Genomic DNA, 22,491 nt, shown 5'->3' with positions numbered 1-22,491 from the left:
ATTGTGATTTTATGATAATTTTGTTTTTTATACTGTATTGGATCCAAAATAACAATCATTTTGTTCTCTTTTATACATTTACTGAAGAATGTACAATGAACAATCTTGAATCTTAGAAATCTACAGCACATTACAGGCCCTTTAGCCCACAATGTTGTGCTGACCATGTAACCTACTCTAGGTTTTCTAAGCTCTACATACCTATCTAAGAGTCTCTTAAAAGACCCTATTGTATCCGCCTCTACCACCATCACCAGCAATGCATTCCATGCACCCACCACTCTGTGTGAAAATTCTTACCTCTGACATCCCTCTTGCACCTACTTCCAAGCACCTTAATACTATGCCCCATGGTTTTAGCCATTTCAGCCCTGGGAAAAGCCTCTGACTATCCACACAATCAATACCTCTCATCATTTTTACCAGGTCATCTCTCATCCTCCATCACTCCAAGGAGAAAAGGCCAAATTCACGCAATCTACTCTCATAAGGCATGCTCCCTAATCCAGGCAACATCCTTGTAAATCTCCTCTGCACTCCTTCTATAGTATCCACGTCCTTCCTGTATTGAGGCGACCAGAACTGAATGCAGTACTCCAAGTGGGGTCTAACTAAGGTCTTCTATAGCTGTAACATTACCTCATGGCTCTTGAACTTAATCCACGGCTGATGAATGCCAACACACCATTAACCATAACCTACTACATCTACTGCCTGCTTTTAAAACTCAATAGCATGGACTGAGTTTGAAAACGCAGAAGATTAATGTTCCATAATCAAAACAAAGATACATTAACATTCTATCATCCGCAAATCAGTTGCTTCCATTTTGTCAACATACAAAAAAGAAAGAGTGCATGAAAAGGGCTTGATGTGTCAGGCTGTCTGTAGACGCCAAGAACTAGCGACTTATGAATCACAAGGAATTAAATCTTTTGTAGATTTCATCTCAAATGAACATATTGGAACATGAGTAATAAATATTTTATTTTTATTTCAGAGAAACTGTGTGGAATCGGCCCTTCCAGCTCTTTGAGCCACGTTGCCTAGCAACCCTCGATTCAGCCTTCACCTAGTTACAGGGCAATCTGCAATGACCAACTAACCTACTAACCGATCTGACTTTGGACTGTGGGAGGAAACCAGAGCACCTGGAGAAAACCCACACATTCCACAGGGAGGATATATAGATAATAGCAGAATTGAAAGCCGAATTCCAACGGCCTGAGCTGTACTAGTGTTGCACTAACAGGTACACTACCGTGGCTCATATCCAAGTCATATTTCAATTTTTGATCCTAGGTGGGGCCAATGTTACAAGTACATCTCACATTTGAGAATTGATGTTATTGCTTTCCGGAGAGTCACAGAGTTATAGAATCATGGAGCCTTTAAACAGGCCGCTCAGCCTAACTGGTTCATGTTAATCAACACTGCTGTTCTACAACACTCCTCACGGTTCCTGCTGTTTTACAACACACCCCAGGGTCCTGCTGTTCTATAAAACTCCCCAGGGTCCCTACCATTCTACAACATTCCCCAGAGTCCTGTTGTTTTACAACACTCCCCAGGCCCCTGCTGATCCACAACACTCCCCAGGCCCCTGCTGATCCACAACACTCCCCAGGGCCCTGCTGTTCCTACAACATTCCCCAGGGTCCTGTTGTTCTACAACACACACCAGGGTCCTGTTGTTCTTTAAAACTCCCCAGGGTCCCTACCATTCTACAACATTCCCCAGGGTCCAGCTGTTCCACTACACTCCCCAGGGTCCTGTTGTTCTACAACACTCCCCAGGCCCTGCTGATCCACAACACTCCCCAGGGCCCTGCTGTTCCTACAACACACCCCAGGGTCCTGTTGTTCTATAACACTCCCCAGGGTCCTGTTGTTCTACAACACACCCCAGGGACCTGCTGTTCTACTACAGTCCCCAGGGTCCTGTTGTTCTACAACACTCCCCAGGGCCTTGTTGTTCTACAACACTCCCCAGGCCCCTGCTGATCCACAACACTCCCCAGGGCCCTGCTGTTCTACAACACTCCCCAGGCCCCTGCTGATCCACAACACTCCCCAGGGTCCTGTTGTTCCTACAACACTCCCCAGGGCCCAGCTGTTCTACAACACTCCCCAGGGTCCTGTTGTTCTATAACACTCTCCAGGGCTCTCTGCTGATCATTGTGAAGGTCCTATCTGGATCTAACTTTGCAAAATACAGCTTGTACCTATCTGAGTTAAACTCTATTTGCCAATCTTCAAGCCACCTTACTCAGCTGTTCCAGACTCCCTGAACACAAGAGATTCTGCAGATGCTGGAAATCCAGAGCAACACACAGCATGCTGTAGTTGCACAGCAGGTCAGGCAGCAACTGTGCAGAGAAATAAGCCTCTCTTCTTTCTTCATTTTCCAATAAACCACCAAATTTAGTGTCATCTACAAACTTACTAACCAGATGGTTGTTTGTCCATCTTTATTCGTAGTTTTTAATTGATTCTATTGTGATTCTTTGTATCTATTGTGAATACCCACAAGAAAATTAATCTCAGAGTAATATATCCTGATATATATGTACTTTGATAGTAAATTTACTTTGAACTTTGATATCAATATACAGTGCTGTCAAGACAATGCAAATGAATCCATCTCATCTGGAACAATTTATATTTTGAAGTTATGTCCTCTTGTTTGAACTCAGGATGTTTTACAGGCTATCCAAGAACACAATAGGGCCCCCTGTTACATGCCTCATCCATCAAGAGGTCCCTTAAAGAGCACAGTATTTCCTCAGCACTGCACTGAAACATTAGCCTACAGTTGTGCACTGAGATTGAGAAGTGGGACTGGAACTTTCAACTCTGACCCCAAGCCAGGAGTGGCACAACCAAACCACAGATGACATTGTAATATAATCAGGAATGGAAATCTTCGTCAGATCAAATCCTACCTCAACAATATCCGAATTTGTCCGACTCTCATGCGGCTCATTGTATTCTGTGTATTTCAGCAATACTTTGTCCATGTCGGTGCTGGCATACTGGAACAGTTTATTTGTGCTGTTAAAGATGATCAGAGCAATCTCACAGTCGCATAGAACACTTAGCTCATAAGCCTTCTTCATTAACCCAAACTTCCTCTTTGTAAACGTCACCTGCAGAAAACATAAAAAAGCATATCGGATCATCTGAGAATATATATGCTAACTTGTTAACATTTTCAAAACAGTAACTGGGCTTTTTCAGAAAGTTACGCTACTACCATCCCATTCTCACTGAACATAATGCTTCATACACTTCTCTTGAACAAAGCCTTGTATATACTGGGGGCATCACAGACCATAGCAGTTAGTGTAATGCTTTTGCAGTGTCAGGGGCCTGGGTTCAGTTCTACCACTGGCTGTAAAGAGTTTGTACTTTCTCCTAGTGACTATGTGCGTCTCTTCTGGATGATTTCTTTTCCTCCCACGTTCTAAAGATGTGTGGGTTAGCAGGATAATTGGGTGTAATTGGGCACCATAGGCTCTTTGGACCAGAAAAGTCCATTACCGTGGTGTTACCCTCTCTAAATAATTATTGTTTATAAAATAATAAAATTATAACTAATTATTATGATAAACAAATACAATTTAATTATTATAAAATAATAATTTTGCATTTGCACAAAGGGTTATCGTAGCAAGACCCATGAACAAGATACAAAATAATTATTTCTGATATTCTGTTTGTAGTAAAATGCACTAAATGTGAAAGAGCTGAATATTTATTGAATTAAAAGCTATTTAAATGTGTTCTGGTCGCAGTTTTCATGTATGTGTTTTTCAGAATATGGGCTTTGCTGTTATGTACTGTTGTGCTGCTGACAAAAATGGTGGTATTAAAATGTTGACTCTCAGATTAAGGCAGGTAGTTTTCAGGAAGTAGAAAGGCTATAGAAGATTAGAGAGATTAGGAGAATGGGCAAAGAAATGGCAGATGGAATACAGTGTTAGGAAGTGTAAGGTCATGCACTTTGGTAGAAGAAATGAAAGGGTTGACTATTTTCTAAATGGAGAGAAAATACAAAAAACTGAAGTAAAAGTGACTTCGGAGTCCTTGTGCACGATTCCCTGAAGGTTAATTTCCAGGTTAAGTCTGTGAAGAGGAAGGCAAAAGCAATGTTAACATTCATTCCAAGAGGACTAGAATATAAAAGCAAAGATGTAAATTTGAGACTTTATAAAGTGCTGGTGAAGCCTCACTTGGAGTATTGTGAGCAGTTCTGGGCCCCTTATCTTAGAAAAGATGTGCTGAAACTGGAGGGGGTTCAGAGTAGGTTCATGAAAATGATTCCAGGATTGAATGGCTAGTCATATGAAGAAGTTTGATGGCTCTGTGCCTGTATTCACTAGAATTCAGAAGAATGAGGGATGACCTCATTGAAACCTATCAAATAGTGAAAAGCCTTGACAGAGTGGATGTTTCCTATGATGGGAAAGTCTAAGACCGAAGGACAGCCTTGGGTTGTCCTTTTAGAATGGAGATGAGGAGGAATGTCTTTAGCCAGAGAGTGGTGAATCTGTGGAATTCTTTGCCACAGGCAGCAGTGGAGGCCAGGTCTTTCTGTATATTTAAGACAGAAGTTGATTGGTCAGGGCATGAAGCGATATGGGGAGAAGGCAGGAGATTGAGGCTGAGGGGAAAATTGCTGAAATGGCAGAGCAGACACAATGGGCCAAATGGCCTAATTCTGCTCCTACATCTTATAGTCTTATTAGACCATTTTAATGTTATTTGTCAGCTCATTTGAGCATCTGAGCTTCTATTAAAAAGAGTCAGTCAAAAAAATTAAGCCTTACAGATAAAAATAACCTCCTTTCAAAATGGACAGTCTCTTTTTAAATTTTGTCTACAATAATGAGAGGGGATAAAAAATTGGAAAAGATATTTTATTTAGCCAGCAGACAGTGAACAATGATTGAGTTGAGTTGTTCTCCAAACTTAGAAACTTAGTTCCAAATGTTTTGTCACCGTGCAAGAAGACATCATCAGTGCACCATTGACCATTGATTGTGGAGGAATAAAAATCATTTGAGTTTGAGGTGTGTATGTGTGTGATGCAAAATCAATAACTCTCGGAGACGGGAGGCAAAAGATAGGCGTGACCACGACATCTCGGAGTCGGAGGGAGGAGCAGTGCCTCCAATCGCCTTTATACAGGGGTCTGTAGGAGGAGCCACAGGAGCAGTCAGCAGAGGGGCGTGTGCAGACAGGTATACACATAGTTTACCACAGTGTGTGTGTGTTTGTTTTGAGGGAGGTAAGGGACTTGTTTTGTTGTTGTTGTTGGTGCTTGTGTGCTCTGTGAGTATGGTGGGCACGCTATTTTGGCACCAGAATGTGTGGCAACACATACGGACTGTCCACATCACAGCCTTAGCTGTGTTCCTGGTTAATGCAAATGATGCATATCACTGAATGTTTCAATGTATATGAAGCAAATAAATGAATCCCAATCTAATTTTTGTTCCTATAAAAAGATTCAGTATATAAAGACCTTAGTTACAAGTTTTCTCTTAAGAGGACATTCACTTTCTCATTTAAGTAAACTCAGTCTTTTCCTACATAAAAATCTTTTGTGAATTCAAGTAAGAGGATAAAAGTATCAGAACGTTATATGCTGATGTCCTTGTAAAGTTAAAACTCAGCAGAAAAAAACAACATGCTTACACTTCTAAGCCTCCCACTAATTGACAGAAATTAACTTAAGCCTGTTTTTTTCCCTCTGTTATATGCATTTTATTTCGCTGAAGAGCAAGCTAATCAGCAGAACAAGCTATCAAATCACACATTAATTGGTCCACAATGATGTTCAGTGATGAGAAGATGCAGGCAAGCTGAAGCGCCTGTGATAACTGTCTTTGCATTTGAGGTATGATAATGAGAGAAGACCAACTCTCAGATCACAAAGTCTCACTGTACTAATGAAGTAAATAATCAATTGAAACAAGTGGCCATGATTAATAATAATATGCTAGACCACTTCTAAGGCAAGGAAGGAAGATTAATTACAAAACATACAGAAATTACTATCTTTAGTCACTCAAAACAGCATTATTGATGACATCTATTGGTAGAAACATAAGAAAGCAAGGAACGAGCAAAGGATATCTGGCCTATTAACATGCCAGTTAGACTTTTGCAGACTCTAAGCGTGGCAAAGGAATTTTGATGTAAATATTTTCTGTTCCAAAATGGAATAAACCTTGCCTCCAGGACATTCAAACATTCTTGCATCTTTTATATTTACTTGTCCAAGGGAAGCGGATATCCTAGCCAAGGCCAGCAGGTATCCCCAGTTCCCCTTGAGTTGCAGAATTCACAAGGCATTCTCGAGAGCAGTTCAGAACTGGAATTGGATATGGAATTGCTTTACCATTTTGCATGTACTGAGGTACAGTGCAAAGTGCACCTTGCTTATTATTTATACAGATCAATTCATTACAATACACACGGGTAGAACAAGTTAAAACAATAACTGAATGCAGAGTAAAGTGTTAACAGCTAGAGGAAGTGCAGTGCAGATAGACAGTAAGATTGTAATGAGGTAGATTGTGAGGTCAGGACTTCACCTTATTGTGCCAGGGAACCATTCAATTCTCATATAACAGCAGGGCAGAAGCTGTCTCTAACCCTGATGAGTTTGCAGAAAACATTTATGAGTTTTATCAACAGTGTCTGCTTTAACAGAGAGTGCACCTCAGAAATGAAAAGTTTTCTACATTTTCTATGATGAAACGTCATTGTCAGAGGATAGAGCTGTGCTGTGAGAGGAGGGCACCCTGACAATGGTACTGAGGGTTGATAGCATCAACAATGGCCTGTCCTGGTTGAATCACATTGATGTCACAGCTAAGAAAACTCACCAGCAAGCCTAGTTCCTCAGGAGGTATGTTACCGTTGATCCTTCCCAATTTTTACCAATGTACCAGAGAAAGCATCCAGTCTGGATGCATCACGGCTTGGCATTGCAACTGTTCACGAGCACAGCGGTAGCAGGCCGGGTTCTTTCTCAACCAATACAGGTACTGTATAATGGGCTGAATACTTCCTTTCTGTGTCATAAATTACCGACAATTCTCCATGTCTTCCAGTGTGTGGAACAACATTGGGTACTTAGGATGTGGTCCCACTTACTGTGTTTCACAGTACGTGAGACAGCATCCCAAGCACATAGGGGACAGGTTCAGTAGAGTTTTCAGTCAAAGGCGATCCCCTTGAAAGTGTTCAATGAAGGAGGTGCAGATACTGCTGCAGTCCTGTGTCTGTGGGGGCTGGGACTCCTGAGACACAACTGCTAATTGTCAAACATGAGAGATAATCGAAGCTTGAGGCAGGTGGGGGGGGTGAGGGGGAGGGGATACAGGAAATATGGCAACTCCACCATGAAGGAAAGACATCCAGGGACAACAGAGATGCACTGTGGAAAAATAGCATCAGGTATTATTATGTGTGTATATAATCAATAGGAGCATTTCTGTAAGGTAAAAATGAAAATATAGCTCAAATCCAGGCAGAGGATATTTACTAGAATGGTTCTAGGGATAAAGGATTGCAAAGTTCAAAGCAAATTTATTATCAAAGTATATCCATGCAGTGCTGTGCAAAAGTTTAGGCACATATATATAGCGAGGGTGCCAAAGACTTTTGCACAGTACTGTATTTGTCAACGTGGAGCAGAGAGCGAGTTTGTAAATCTGGCGGGAGCATAGAATGTTGTGAAAGGCGAGAGTGGAGCGCCACAGGATGGGTGTAGGACAGGTGGCAGAGTAGGGGTACTGTAGGGGGCTGCTGTGGGTGCAGCCACACACAGCCCTGAGACAGCAGGCAAGCAAAAGAAAATCTGCAGATGTTGGAAATCCACACATAATCCTGGTGCAACTCAGCAGGCCAGGCAGCATCCATGAAAAAAGGTATAGAAAGTATAGTCGATGTTTTGGGCCGAGACCCTTCATCAGCACTGACACCATACAAGGTCATTTGATTCCAAACAATTAGTTTATTGATAATTACAGAACGTCTCTATGACATTTCCCAATCCCTCCTGTCCTCCTTCCCCTTTTCCCAATCATGATTCCCTTCTCCCTACCCTCTTCCCACTCTCAGTCCACAATAGAGACCCATATGAGAACCAGGTTTATCATCACTCACATATGTTATGAAATTTGTTTTTTTTTTGCTGCAGCAGTAGAGTGCAATACATAACTACTATAAAAGAATATAATCTACAGGGAGATATTGCAATTCTTAAATGGCGTGCATATGACTCGGATTTTACACCAAATAAATTGGATGCTAGATTTAAGGACTGGACAGCTAAAGGAATAACAGTGCTTTGCAACATAATGAAAGAAGGAACACTGTTCAGTTTTGAAATGCTTAAAGAGAAACACTTATTAGAAAAACAAGATTTTTATTGATATTTACAGATGCGACAAAATGTTAATAAGACGTTTAAAAATGTAACCAAGGCAAATACATGCTTGATAGAGCTCTTTAGAAAAGCAGATAATTCAGATAATGGTAGTAGAATCATTTCAAGCATGCATAAGGGGTTGTCAAATCTTAAAACACATTCGACTTCAGACATTAAAACAAAATGGGAGAAGGAAGGAGGGATAATTATATCTGAGGAAGAATGGACAACAATATGGAGATATCAATGGAAGTGTACCAGTTCACAGAAATGGAGGGAGTTTGGATGGAAAAACTTGATAAGATATTTTATTACACCCTCTCAGAAATCCCATTTTGATAGTAACCTCCCTGTTTGCTGGAGAAATTGTGGAAATCAAAATGCAAATCATTATCATATTTTTTGGGACTGCCCTGTTATCAAAAACTATTGGAGGGGGATACACAATGTCCTACAAGACATCTTTAAATGTGAAATACCCTTATAGAGAGTATATTTTGGATATATACCTCAAGAATGGTTGAAGAGAGATAAATATTTAATGAATATACTGTTGATGGCTGGTAAAAAGACTCTTACTAGGAAATGGTTATCACAGGAGAGCCCAACTTTAACATGGATGGAAATTACAATGGACATTTACAAAATGGCGAAGATAACAGCATCTGTTAACCATAAGCTGGAACAATTTGATTCCTACTGGGAAAAATGGTTTAACTACACAATGCCTCATAGGCCTGATTTTATTCTCACAGATCAATGAATCTGTTTTAAAAAAAAAGATCACTCCCTACTTGTACATTGTTCTTTCCTTTTGCTTGTTTTTTCTTTTCACTTTTCTATAAGTGTATACTTAGTAGAGATTTGTGATATATATGATATATGATGTATATGTACAATGTCTGAAATACATCTTATGGAAATGTTTGTTTGATGATGAACTTCATTAAAAAAATAAATTACAAAAAAAATTACTGCAGCCCTGAGATTTATTTTCCTGCAAGCACTGAAAGGAAAGAAAGTAAAAAAGGAGGACAAACATCCAATGTGCAAGAAAATAAATTGTGCAAATTGTAAATAAAAGTAAGTAAATAATAGTGAGAACATGAGCTGCAAGGAAGCTGTGAGGTTAAATTGGAGAAGCCGTGGTTGCTCATTTTAGAGCAGAGGAGGCTGAGGGGAAATTTAAATAAGATTATGACAGGCTTTTGTAAAATGTTGACAAAGAAATGGCCTCATTTACTGACAGTGTAAGAACAAGGTGACAGAGGTTTATGGGTGTGAACAAGAGATACAGAAGAATATAATAGTTTTATATCGAGAGAACTGTAACACATTTCCTATACTGGTGATGGAAGTGGAGATGATTGCTGATTTCTGGATTTCCACTTGAGGGGAATGAACCTGCACGACTACGGGTGCAACTGAATTGCACTGGAGAGCCACATACACTATTTGAGCAAACTACGCCTTTGTTGCAATACCTGTACTCAGTGATCACTTCATTAGTTAACCCTGTCCGTTATCAGCCAATCACGTGGCAGCACCTCAATGTATAAAAGCATGCAAATGTGGTCAAGGTGCTCAGTGCGACACACACAGAGTGCTGGAGGAACTCAGCAGGTCAGGCAGCATTTATGAAGAGAAATAAATAGTCGACATTTCAGGCCAAGATCCTTCATCATTTGTTCAGAACAAACATTGGAATGGGGAAGAAATGAGGTCTAACAGACTTCAACCATGGAATGATTGTTGGTGACAGAGTGAGTGGTTTGGGTGTCAGAAACTGCTGATCTCCTGGGACTTTCATGCACAGTAGTCTCTAGAGTTTGCAGAGAATGGTGTGAGAAACAGAAAAACGTGCAGTGAGTTTGGTTCTGTGGGTGAAAATGAGGAGAATGGCCAGACTGGTTTAAACTGACAGGAAGGCGACAGTAACTCACGTGGCCATATGTTACAACAGTGATGTGTAGTAGAGCATCTCTGAATGCACAAGACATTGAATCATTATGTGGATGAGGTAAAGCAGCAGAAGATCGGATGCAGTTCCACTCCTGTATCTAACAAAATGGCAAGAGTGTATGTAATCAGGTTATAGCTTAATGCATCTATGTTTGATCTGTGGCTCTTATTTTTCTTCCAAGAGTTAAAAGTGACATCTGTGCAACCAAATACTGATGACATATTTCCTTGTTGTATGGCCGTATATGACGCAGATATCCTTGTGCATTTTAATTCCAACTCCAATCCAAATTTCGACATGTCGGTCCACGACCTCCTTCTGTGTCATGATGAGGCCACCCTCAGGCTGGAGGAACAACACCTTATATTCCATTCCGGTAGCCTCCAACCTGATGGCATGAATATAGATTTCTCCTTCTGGTATAAAAAATTCCCCTTCCCCTTCCTCTATTCCCCAACTCAGCCATCTTACTACTTCTCACTTACCTATCACTTCTCTCTGGTGTCCTTCCTCCTTCCTTTTGTCCTTGGTCCACTCCTCCCAAATCAGATTCCTTCTTTTCCAGCCTGTTACCCTTCCCACCCACCTGGCTTCATCTATCACCTTCTAGCTATCCTCCTTCCCCTCTCCCCTCCTTTTTCTTCCGGTATCTTCCCCCTTCCTTTCCAGTCCTGATGATGGGTCTTGGCCTGAAACATCAACTGTTTATTCATTTCCATAGATGTTGTCTGACCTGCTGAGGTCCTCCAGTGTTCTGTAAGTGTCGCTGATGTACTAATTTTGTTACTTTTATGAAAACACATTATATTTTACAGTGACATTTCTTATCACAAAATCCAGGCAGTTCACATAACAAAAACATGACATGAAAATATCTAATCTCAATATTTAACTTTTAGATTGTTGCTACTTTAGAAAACAAACTTATCACAACCAAAGATATGTTACTTGTTATTCATTAGAAATAAACAACTCAATTTTTTAAATGTTCAGCAAAGAAAATGTATTTGTATCTTTCTCCCCGATTTCTCGTTCAAATTCCGAAGCTTTTTTTCATTTAGTTATCCATGTTATTGTGATGCCATTTTGACAAGTGACCTTACTAAGATTGCCTTGGCAATAGGTGACAGAGGGTTGAGTTTTTTTATGATTAGATGTCTGTGATTCGTGGAAGAAGGATTGGAACTGGAACCCTTGTTATTTGCAAAATATGTGAATGCGAATATGGGAGGTATTATCGACAAGTTCACTGATGGTACAAAGACTGGTGTTCTTTGGACAGGATGTTTCCTACAGTGGGTGAGGTTAGAACCAGAGGGCACTGCCTCAAAACAGAGGGACGCCCATTTGGAACAGAAATGAGGGAAAGGAGGATAGCTAGACGGTGATAGGTGAAGACGAGTTCCCAGGATGGACACTTGGCTGTGGTAACAAGTCAGGCTGAGTCCAAGTTTGAAGAGTCAGAGGGCAGCTGATATCACAGAGGGTCCCATCGAAGAGAAGATTTAAACTTCTTCAGGCGATGCATTCTTCGAAGCAGAGGTTCCCAACATTTTTTATGCCATGGACCCCTACCATTAGCCGATGGCCCGTGGGCCCCAGACTGAGAACCCCTGCCTTGGAGAGACTTCACAGTGGGGCAACAAATCATACTCACAAGAATGGCGGAGCAGACCCAATGGGTTGAATGGTTTAATTCTGGTCCAATGTCTTATGATGTCATGGTGGGGTTTTAATTTTATTTTATTTAGAGATACAGCATGCTAACAGGCCCCTTTTGGCCCACTGAGCCCGTGCCACTGAATTACATCCAATTGACCCTTACTCCGTTGGAATGTGGGAAGAGATTGGAGCACCCAGAGGAAGGCCACAGGGTTACAGGGAGGATATACAAACTCCTTACAGGAATGGATCCCAGATCACAGCCGCTGGAGTCGCGTTACACGAACCGCTAAGCTCCCATGCTGCCCGCTGTCGTAATCTGTCAGAGATCTTGATGTCGGGTGAAATGGGCTGAGAAAGGAGCTTAATCCACACAAGCATGAGCTGGTGTATTTTTGGAGCAATATTGTGACTAGAACATAAGCTGTGAATAGTCAAATCTCGTGGAGCATTGCGCAACAGAGCAGCCATAAAGTGACTGCTACCATGGATATGCAGTAGCTTTGACAACTTGCAGTGGTAGCATCCATAGATGTGCTGAAGTCTGAGGCACGTAGAGTATATATAGCCAGGGTGACTCAGACTTTTGCACAATACTGCAGTAATTTTATGCATTGCACTGTACTGCTACCACAAAAAAAACAACAAATTTTATGCTGTATGTGAGTGATGATAAACCTGGTTCTGATATGGGTCTCCAAACGTGCACTGAGGCTGGGAAGAGGGTAGGGAGAGGAGAATCATCATCGGGAAGGGAGAGGAAAGGGTGTGGGAAGCTCCAGAGAGACATTCTGTAATCATCAATATACCAATTGTTTGGAATCATATGGCCTTGCCTGGTGTCTCAAGGCTGCACCCACGCCAACCCCCGTCACTGACACTCCCTCTCTGTCACCTGTCCCACACCACCCCTCCCCATTCCCAGCATCCTTTGCTTTTGCCAAACTCTCCCTGTGCTCCATGTTGACAAATACAATACTGTGAAAAGTCTGAAGCACCCTAGCTGTATATATGTGCCTAAGACTATTGCACAGTACTGTACTGGTGACAGGAGTGGACAGATTGATTGACATTCGGGTTGTCAATCAAGTAAACAACTTTATACAAGATAAAATTCATTTTCTTCAATATTTATGGAGCTCAGTCCGCTTTATCATGGGTACTAAACTCTCCAACAATGAGGACATTTTTAAAGGGCAAGACCTCAAAAAGGCAGCGTCCATTCCCAGGAGACGTCTTCTTCTCCTTGCTGCCATCAAATGGGAGGCACAGGAGCCTGAAGACACACTCAATTTTTCCCCTCCGCCAACAGACTTCTGATGGACCATGAACACAACCTCATCACTTTGCTTTCTTTTTGCATTACTTAATTCCTTTAAATATCATGGAAGTATTTTTTTATATTGTACTGTGCTGCAAAATCACAAATCTCATGACATATGTCAGTGATAATAAACCTGATTCAGTACGATTGAAAAAATGGGTAGAATGAAGGAGGGTCTCGGCCCAAGATGTTGACAATAGACAATAGACAGTAGGTGCAGGAGTAGGCCATTTGGCCCTTCTAGCCAGCACCGCCATTCACTGTGATCATGACTGATCATACACAATCAGTACCCTGTTCCTGCCCTCTCCCCATTTCCCTTGACCCCGCTATCTATAAGAGCTCTATCTAACTCTCTCTTGAATGCATCCAGAGACTTGGCCTCCACTGCCTTCTGGGGCACAGCATTCCACATATCCACCACTCTCTGGGTGAAAAAGTTTTTCGGCATCTCTGTTCGAAATGGCCTACCCCTTATTCTTAAACTGTGGCCTCTAGTTCTGGACTCACCCATCAGCGGGAACATGCTTCCTGCCTCCAGTGTGTCCAATCCCTTAATAATCTTATATGTCTCAATCAGATCCCCTCTCATCCTTCTAAATTCCAGTGTATACAAGCCCAGTTGCTCCAATCTTTCAACATACGACAGTCCCGCCATTCCAGGAATTAACCTTGTAAACCTACGCTGCACTCCCTCAATAGCAAGAATGCCCTTCCTCAAATTTGGAGACCAAAACTGCACACAATACTCCAGGTGGTTTCTCACCAGGGCCCTGTACAGCTGCAAAAGGATCTCTTTACTCCTATACTCAATTCCTCTTGTTATAAAAGCCAGCATGTCATTACCTTTCTTCTCTGCCTGCTGTACCTGCATGCTTGCTTTCATTGACTGATGTACAAGAACACCTAGATCTTGTTGTACTTACCCTTTTCCTAACTTGACTCCATTTAGATAGTAATCTGCCTTCCTGTTCTTGCCACCAAAGTGGATAACCTCACATTTATCCACATTAAACTGCATCTGCCATATATTTGCCCACTCACCCAACCTGACCAAGTCACCCTGCATTCTCATAACATCTTCCTGACATTTCACACTGCCACCCAGCTTTGTGTCATCAGCAAATTTGCTAATGTTACTTTTAATCCCTTCACTTAAATCATTAATGTATATTGTAAACAGCAGCGGTCCCAGCACCGAACCTTGCGGTACCCCACTGGTCACAGCCAGCCATTCCAAAAGGGACCCGTTAATTGCTACCCTTTGTTTCCTGTCAGCCAGCCAATTTTCATTCCATGTCAGTACTCTGCCCCCAAAACCATGTGCCCTAATTTTGCCCACTGATCTCCTATGTGGGACTTTATCAAAAGCTTTCTGGAAGTCCAGGTACACTACATCCACTGGCTCTCCCTTGTCCATTTTCATAGTTACATCCTCAAAAAACTCCAGAAGATTAGCCAAGCATGATTTTCCCTTCATGAATCCATGCTGACTCGGACTGATCCTTCTACTGCTATCCAAATGTGTCGTAATATCCTCTTTTATAATTGACTCCAACATCTTTCCCACCACTGACATCAGGCTAAAGGGTCTATAATTCCCTGTTTTCTCTCTCCCTCCTTTCTTGAAAAGTGGGACAACATTAGCCACCCTCCAATCAGCAGGAACTGTTCCTGAATCTATAGAACATTGGAAAATGATTACCAACGCGTCCACGATTTCTAGAGCCACCTCTTTAAGTACCCTGGGATGCAGACCATCAGGTCCCGGGGACCTATCAGCCTTCAGACTCAACAGTCTATCCAACACCGTTTCTTGCCTAATATAAATTTCCTTCAGTTCATCCTTTACCCTAGTTCCTTTGGCCACTATTACATTTGGGAGATTGTTTGTGTCTTCCCTAGTGAAGACAGGTCCAAAGTACCTGTTCAACTCATCTGCCATTTCCTTGCTCCCCATAATAAATTCACCCATTTCTGTCCTCAATGGCCCAATTTTGGTCTTAGCTATTTTTTAGCTATTCACGTACCTGAAGAAGCTTTTACTATCCTCCTTTATATTCTTGGCTAGTTTACCTTCATACCCCATTTTTTCTTGGCGTATTGCCTTTTTTGTTATCTTCTGTTGCTCTTTAAAAGCTTCCCAGTCCTCTGGTTTCCCGCTCATCTTTGCTGCTTATTCTATGACAGCTTATTCATTTCCATGGATGCTGCATGACCTACTGAGTTCCTCCAGCATCCTGTGTGTCCCTCTGGATTTCCAGAATCTGCAAACGTTCTCATATTTATGATAGACTGTCTATCTGGTTGCCAATTCACCCTTGTATATGGTGCACTACTGGCCAAGATGTATTTCACTCCTTACGGTTAGCACAATATTTTATGGCGTCAACTGTAAGATGGGGTTTGATTCCTGACACTATCTGTAAGGAATTGGTACATTCTTTCTGCGATCACATGAGCTTCCTCCAGGTGCTCCAGTTTCCTCCCACATTCCAGTTATAAATGGATTAGGGTTAGGGTTACCAAGTAGTTGACCAGGAAGCATGACGATACTTGCAGGCTGCCTCCCAGCACATCCCTGGACTGAGTTGGTCATTGATGCTAGCTCTGCATCTCACTGAATGTTTTGAATATTTGTACAGGTTACAAAGAAAGATAATCTAATCCATCTATCTTTAGATTTTAAACCACTAGCATTTCAAATATTGTGAAAATTGTTTAGCTGAGATCTTGTAGCATTGTTACTGCAACACAAGATCCTGTGTTTTATTTTATTCTGAATCTCTTCTCAGGCAGCAGTGTTCTTTCCAAAAATGTAAATTTGGAAATTGCTACTAAGGCATCTTGCCAACACTGACATACTTCAACAAAAAAATAATGCAGAACCAAGTCTAATTTAAGCCAAGGCAATTTAAAATAAAGACTATTGCTGATTCTAAATTTTTGTGTGACGTTTCAAAAATGGGGGGTAAAATATATACTGTAATGTGTTACTTCACCGTGTAAGTTTGGATTTTGTTTGAGGAAGCAATGATGACTCCACAAATACTAAACTCATCAGTACACTATGATTGATCTGTTCTGTCCATTGGCTGACTCAGCACCAGATTCCATCCTCCTGTCACACGCTATTTAGCTGTTCCAATTACACATTTCAGGTAGTTACAAATACATTGCTCCGTGAAATAATTTACAGATAGGGAAAGATTTATTGGGAATAGTGGGCCAAGGAATATACATCCGAATTGGTGATGATTTAAACAGTATTATTTAGCATTTCCAATCAAAGTCTCTCAAAGCTTAGCTGAGAAGAAATCTGTGAGGTGCAGCATAAAATCATCTTGAGAGAAAAGTATTCTAAAAATGATACAGTAAAAAAGAAACAATTAGCTCCTTGCTCTTTGAAACAATCAATAATTTTAATTTTATAAACTTTGTTCAATTTAAAATTTACATTTTTGTTTGCATACTATTATCCCGCACTGAAATAAAATGAGAAAACTGACTAAGCAGTTTTGGGTATTTTTTAAAGCCACGAGTCATTGCAAAAGCAAGTATAAATGTGCTTCCAGTAAACCATATATACTGAAATAGCATCAACTAATTAATTATTGAATCTTCAAACACTTAAATAATTCACAAATCTACAATTCATTCCTTGAAATTTGTGAAAAAAAGTTTCAGTGAAAAATTAACTTTACAACTGGAACAATCATGAATGTTCCATAATTCCACAGGAATATAATTTAGGCAATTTTCTTCAAAAGGTCATGCCTCAAAACGGTGGCATCCATCATTAAGGACCCTGTCATGCAGGTCATGCCCTCCTCTCATTGCTACCATCAGGGAAGAGGTTCAGGAGCCTGAAGACACACAGTCAATTAGTTAGCAACAGCTTCTTTTCCTCTGCCATCAGATTCCTGATGGTCAATGTGCCTGTATACACCCCCTCACTACTTTTTTCTCTTTTTATGCTCCCTTTTTGCAATACTTTATTAACTTAATCCTTTTAATTTATATTTCTTATTGTAATTTATAGTTTTAAAAACATTATTTTGTATTGTAATGTACCTCTGCTGCAAGATATAAATTTCATGACGTATGCCAGTGATACTAAACCTGACTCTGATTCACATTAAAGTTGGGATTTCATCATGAGCACTGGAACAGAAATTTGTAGAACCAAAGGAAAGAACTTGACCACTGACCCATTGAGAGATAAAGGGCAAAAGAAGTTTTAAAAAATCACAAACCATATCAACATCGACCATTTTCTCATTCTTCTTTGCAACTTGTTCCACACTGACACTGACAATGCTCTGGAAGCAGGCTGCCTGCCCACCCTCTTTGCCGAGGAATACAGTGTGGTTCAGAGATGCACACAGCACTGAAATGAAAAACAAAGGCAGCTTTCTCTGTCTGTATACCCATGAATGTGCACTCATTTTGTGGCCTGGTAATTTATTTCCTTTTCATAGTGACTAGAAACTGAGTGTTCCCTGCTAAATCATTTTCAGATCTTTCTCAGTCCAACTCATAAACACATACTATTGTGAAAGCACACAACATTCTGTGTACTTACGCAGTAGTCATAGGTTGTTCTTTTAAATCCAGACATGAAGCATAACACAATTTGCATTTATTCAGCTGTGTTAACAAAAAACGTCTGAACCACACTGTTCAGAAGAATAGTGAGCTTAGCTACTGCAGAATGGACAACAACTGTTGAAGAATAGAAGGGTAACACAAGAAGTGAGCTGCAAGCTGGTTCTGACATCTTAGTGGTTTAAATTCCAAGAGCCTTAAGAGGGAAAACCAGCACACAAGAACCAGAAATACTTAAACTTAAAGCATATTGGTGAATTTACAAAATCATGAAGTATCATATCATGCAGGGGTACCCAACCATGGACCCACACCATTAACCAAGGGGTCCGTGGACCCCAGGTTGGGAGTCTCCGATTCATGGATATCTTACTATCCACTATTGAGTTCAGGATGTTCATACCATGACTTAGCACTGTACAGCAATATCAATTAATAAGAAAATTAGCAGAAGATTAGTTAAATCTCGATGGGTAAATTTATTTATTTCAAGTCAATTCCAGTCAATTCACTTTTATTGTCATTTTGATCATAACTGCTGGTACAGTAGATAGTAAAAATGAGACAATGTTTTTCAGGACCATGGTGTTACATGACACAGTACAAAAACTAGACTGAACTATGTAAAAAAAAAACAACACAGAGAAAGCTACACTAGACTACAGACCTACACAGGACTGCACAAAGTGCACAAAATCAGTGTAGGCATTACAATAAATAATAAACAGGACAATAGGGCAAGGCGTCAGTCCAGGCTTCGGGTATTGAAGAGACTGATAGCTTGGGGGAAGAAACTATTATATAGTCTGGCCGTGAGAGCCCAAATGCTTTGGAGCCTTTTCCCAGATGGCAGGAGGGAGAAGAGATAGTATGAAGGATGCATGGGGTACTTCATAATGGTGTTTCCTTTGCAGATGCAGTGTGTAGTCTAAATATCTGTGATGGTGGGAAGAGAGATCCCAATGGTCTTCTCAGCTGACCTCACTATCCGCCGCAGGATCTTGCGATCCAAGATGGTGCAATTTCCGAACCAGGCAGTGATGCAGCTGCTCAGGATGCCCTCAATTTACATTTTACATAGAGATACAGTGCAGTTCAGGCTCTGCCAGCTCAATCGACCATACACAAAACAGTACAACGAAGCACAGGCCCTTTGGCCTGTTGTCCCAACATATTAACCTACTCTAGGATCATGGAACTCAACAGTAAACCCTATCCTTCCAAATAAGCAATCAACTAATTAACATGTTGAGCTGCGTGTGGCAGAGGTGAAGAGTCAAGGACATTTCATTATACATTTGACCAGCTTTATTCCTTAAACTCTTTACATGCATTTAATTAATGTGCAATATCTGACGTGTTCTCACGGATTTTGACACAACTCGATTGCTACAGAATACAGGGGAAATATGGTAGTATTACCATAGTTTAAACCTTGCCGTGGTTTGGAGATTTGCATGCCTCAATAGCCCAGAGAGGCTATGTTGGCTGGAGTCAGGGCTTTATGCTTTGGCTCTTGGTAGGGTCACCCCATGTCAAACAGGTCAAAGAGCAGAGTACAGACTAAGAGTGGTCCACCAGTCATCCTGGTTTGGGGGTTCAGCTCAGGGCTGTCAACCCTGACTGGTCAAACAAAACTGTTACTGTAACAGCAGAGAAGAATCCTTCTACATCTGCATGCAACGGTATTCCTGAGTCTCCACCCGGGACCTGCAAGACTGACAATAAACCGAGAGGAAGCTATTGACATGATGAAGAAGCCATGAATGCAGCCAGAGATGGAGGCACCTTCATTGCTACCCTAAACGCCAGCGGCATAACGGGTAAAAGAAGAAGGGTAACAAAAACTGCACAGTGCATCAGGAGAATACGTGAATCAGCTGTTGTACAACAACAAGTAACAACTGGCTTTCGCTATCCACCTACGATGCTGTGGTTTGATTAAAAGGTTACTGTATTTGTATTTTACTATTTTGAGGTTTTATGTACGGTATAAAAACAATCAGCACTAGACACTTGTTCTAGTGTTAGATTTTCATCAGCAGCACTTTAAAAATTTAATGCCATTATGTAAGCTACAAAATAATCAGTATCATAGACTTGCTCTGGTGCTAGATTTTCATGATCAGCAGATGCCTAAAAAATTTAATACAGTGACTTTTCTTAAACTTTTGCAACCAGCCTGTTGAATATTCACAATTACCTTCAATTTTCAGTTTATTGTGATAGATCTTTGCTTGTTTCATCATCAGTATACTCTGAAGTTGATGATACATGATCAAGACCTTCATTTTTAGCTTTATACAGAACTGTCTGTGGTGTGTAGAGACCTGCACATCACCTGGGAAACTTTCCCAGTTCCTTGTGGAATTTTCCATTTGTGAAATCATGTCAGTGCTCAAAAAATAAATCTGGATTTCAGAGGTTTTCAGATTTTGGAATTTCTGATAAGGGGTACTTGTGCTGTATTTATCTCTATCTAAACATATTGGATTAACAACCAACATTTTTTGTTTAATTTTAATTAATTTGGACTTTTCAAACTCATGTTTTCAGATCATGTGAATATTTAGTTCTATGATTTCATGCTCGCCTGCTATACAGCCAAACCTCCATTCAGAGCCCTAAACCATCCTTCCAGGTGTGCCAACATCTCACCTGTGAACCTGTTGGGGTTGCCTATTGTATTCAGTGCTCCTGATGCAGCCTCCTCTACATTGGTTAGACCAAACTTAAATCAGAGATTGCTTTCTCAAGCACCTCTGCTCCATCCACCATAAGCAGAATTTCCCAGTGTCCAACCATTTAAATTCCTATTCCAATTCCTGCTCTGACACGTCAGTCCACGGCCTTCACTTTTGTCATGATGAGGCTGCACTCCAAGCAGAGGAGCAACACCTTGTATTCCATCTTGGTAGCTTCCAACCTGATAGCATGAACATGAATTTCTCCTTCTGTTAAGTTCTTCCCTCCCTCTTTTCTCTTCTTCAATTCTCCACTCTGGCATTTTGCCTCACCTGTCTATCACCTCCCACTGGTGCCCCTCCTCCTATCCTTTCTTTCATGGTTCGCTCTCTTCTCCTATCAGATTCCTTCTTCTCCAGCCCTCTACCTTCTAGCTTGTCTTCCTCCCCCTCCCCCCACCTCTATATTTTTATTCTAGTGACTTCCCTCTTCCTTTCCAGTTCTGATAAAGGGTCTCAGCCCAAAATATTAACTGTTTATTTTCATGGATGCTGCCCAACCTGCTGAGTTCCTCCAGCATTTTGTGTGTATTGATCTGCTATACTCTGACATACTCTAATAGAGTACTACAGATACACTGGAGGTCAAGGCAGTAGCAAGGCAAGCAGAATCTCACAACCACAGAACAAGTCCTGTGCCTCAAAACAGGTAGGCAAATGTTTAGCAGGTAATAGATCAACAATCAAATTCAGCATGTTAATATCATGGCTTCCCACTGTACATCTTCAATTTGAAATATGCACAAGATTAGTTAGTTCTCAACAAGCAATCTCAAACATAAACTTGACAGGCCCTTCAACCAACTCGAATTCCAATCTACCCTGTCCTCTAAACATGACACTCCATTGGCAAAAAAGTGGTAGATGGAATACAGTGTTGGGAAACATACGATAATAGAGGGACTTAGCAGTCCTTGTGCAAGACTGCCAGAAGGAGAATTTACAGGTCAAGTCTGTGCTAAAGAAGGCAAATGGCATTTATTTCAAGGGGAATAGAATATCACAGCAAGGAGTCAATACTGAGGACACTAGTTAGGCCACACTTGGAGTACTGTCAACAGTTAAGGGCCCCATATCTCAGAAATGATGTGTTGTCATTGGAGAGAGTCCAGAGGAGGTTCGCAAAGAAGATTCTGGAAATGAAGGGGTTAACCTATGAGAAAGTGTTTGGAGGCCTGCACTCACTGGAATTCAGAAGAATGCAGAGGATCGTATTGAAACTTACCAAATGTTGAAAGGACTAGATAGGGTGGATGTGGAGAGGATGTTTCCTGTGGTCGAGGTATCCAGAACCAGAGGGCACAGCCTCAAAATTGAGGGGCTACCTTTCAGAACAGAAGTAAGGTATAATTTTTTTAGCCAGAGAGTAGTAATGCTCTGCCAAAAGACTGCAGTGGAGACCAAGTCCATAGGTATATTTAAGGTGGAAGTTGATAGTGTCTTGTTCAGTCAGGGCATCAAAGGATAGGTGAGGAGGCAGTTTTATGGGCTTGAGTGAGATCCAGGATCAGCCATGATGGAATGGCACAGCAGACACAGTGGGCTGAATGGCTTGATTCTTCTCCTATGTGTAATGGTCTTATTTTGGCTATCTTCCATATGCCTAACTAAGTTTCTCTCAAATATCCCTCGTGTATCTGCCTCTGCCACCACCTCAGCAAGTGTGCTCCAAGCATGTATCACTCTCTGTGTAAAACACTGTCTCTAAATCCCCCCTCCAATCACCTTCAAATTATGTCCT

The 22,491-nt window shown here is 41.1% G+C and overlaps 1 protein-coding gene across 12 annotated transcripts in view; it reads right to left on the bottom strand.

The window, feature by feature from the left end:
* mef2cb (myocyte enhancer factor 2cb) overlaps positions 1-22,491 on the bottom strand; it is a 287,805-nt gene that overhangs the window by 111,170 nt on the left and 154,144 nt on the right. For all 12 annotated transcript variants that reach the window (XM_059969348.1, XM_059969342.1, XM_059969345.1 and 9 more), the window contains one exon: positions 2,946-3,149. In XM_059969348.1, coding sequence (XP_059825331.1) covers positions 2,946-3,149 — 204 coding nt within the window. The remainder of the gene's footprint in view (positions 1-2,945; positions 3,150-22,491) is intronic.

Source organism: Hypanus sabinus, chromosome 5, assembly GCF_030144855.1.
Source record: "Hypanus sabinus isolate sHypSab1 chromosome 5, sHypSab1.hap1, whole genome shotgun sequence".
In the NCBI taxonomy this organism is placed as follows: Eukaryota; Metazoa; Chordata; class Chondrichthyes; order Myliobatiformes; family Dasyatidae; genus Hypanus; species Hypanus sabinus.
This window is presented reverse-complemented; position numbering and strand designations above follow the sequence as displayed.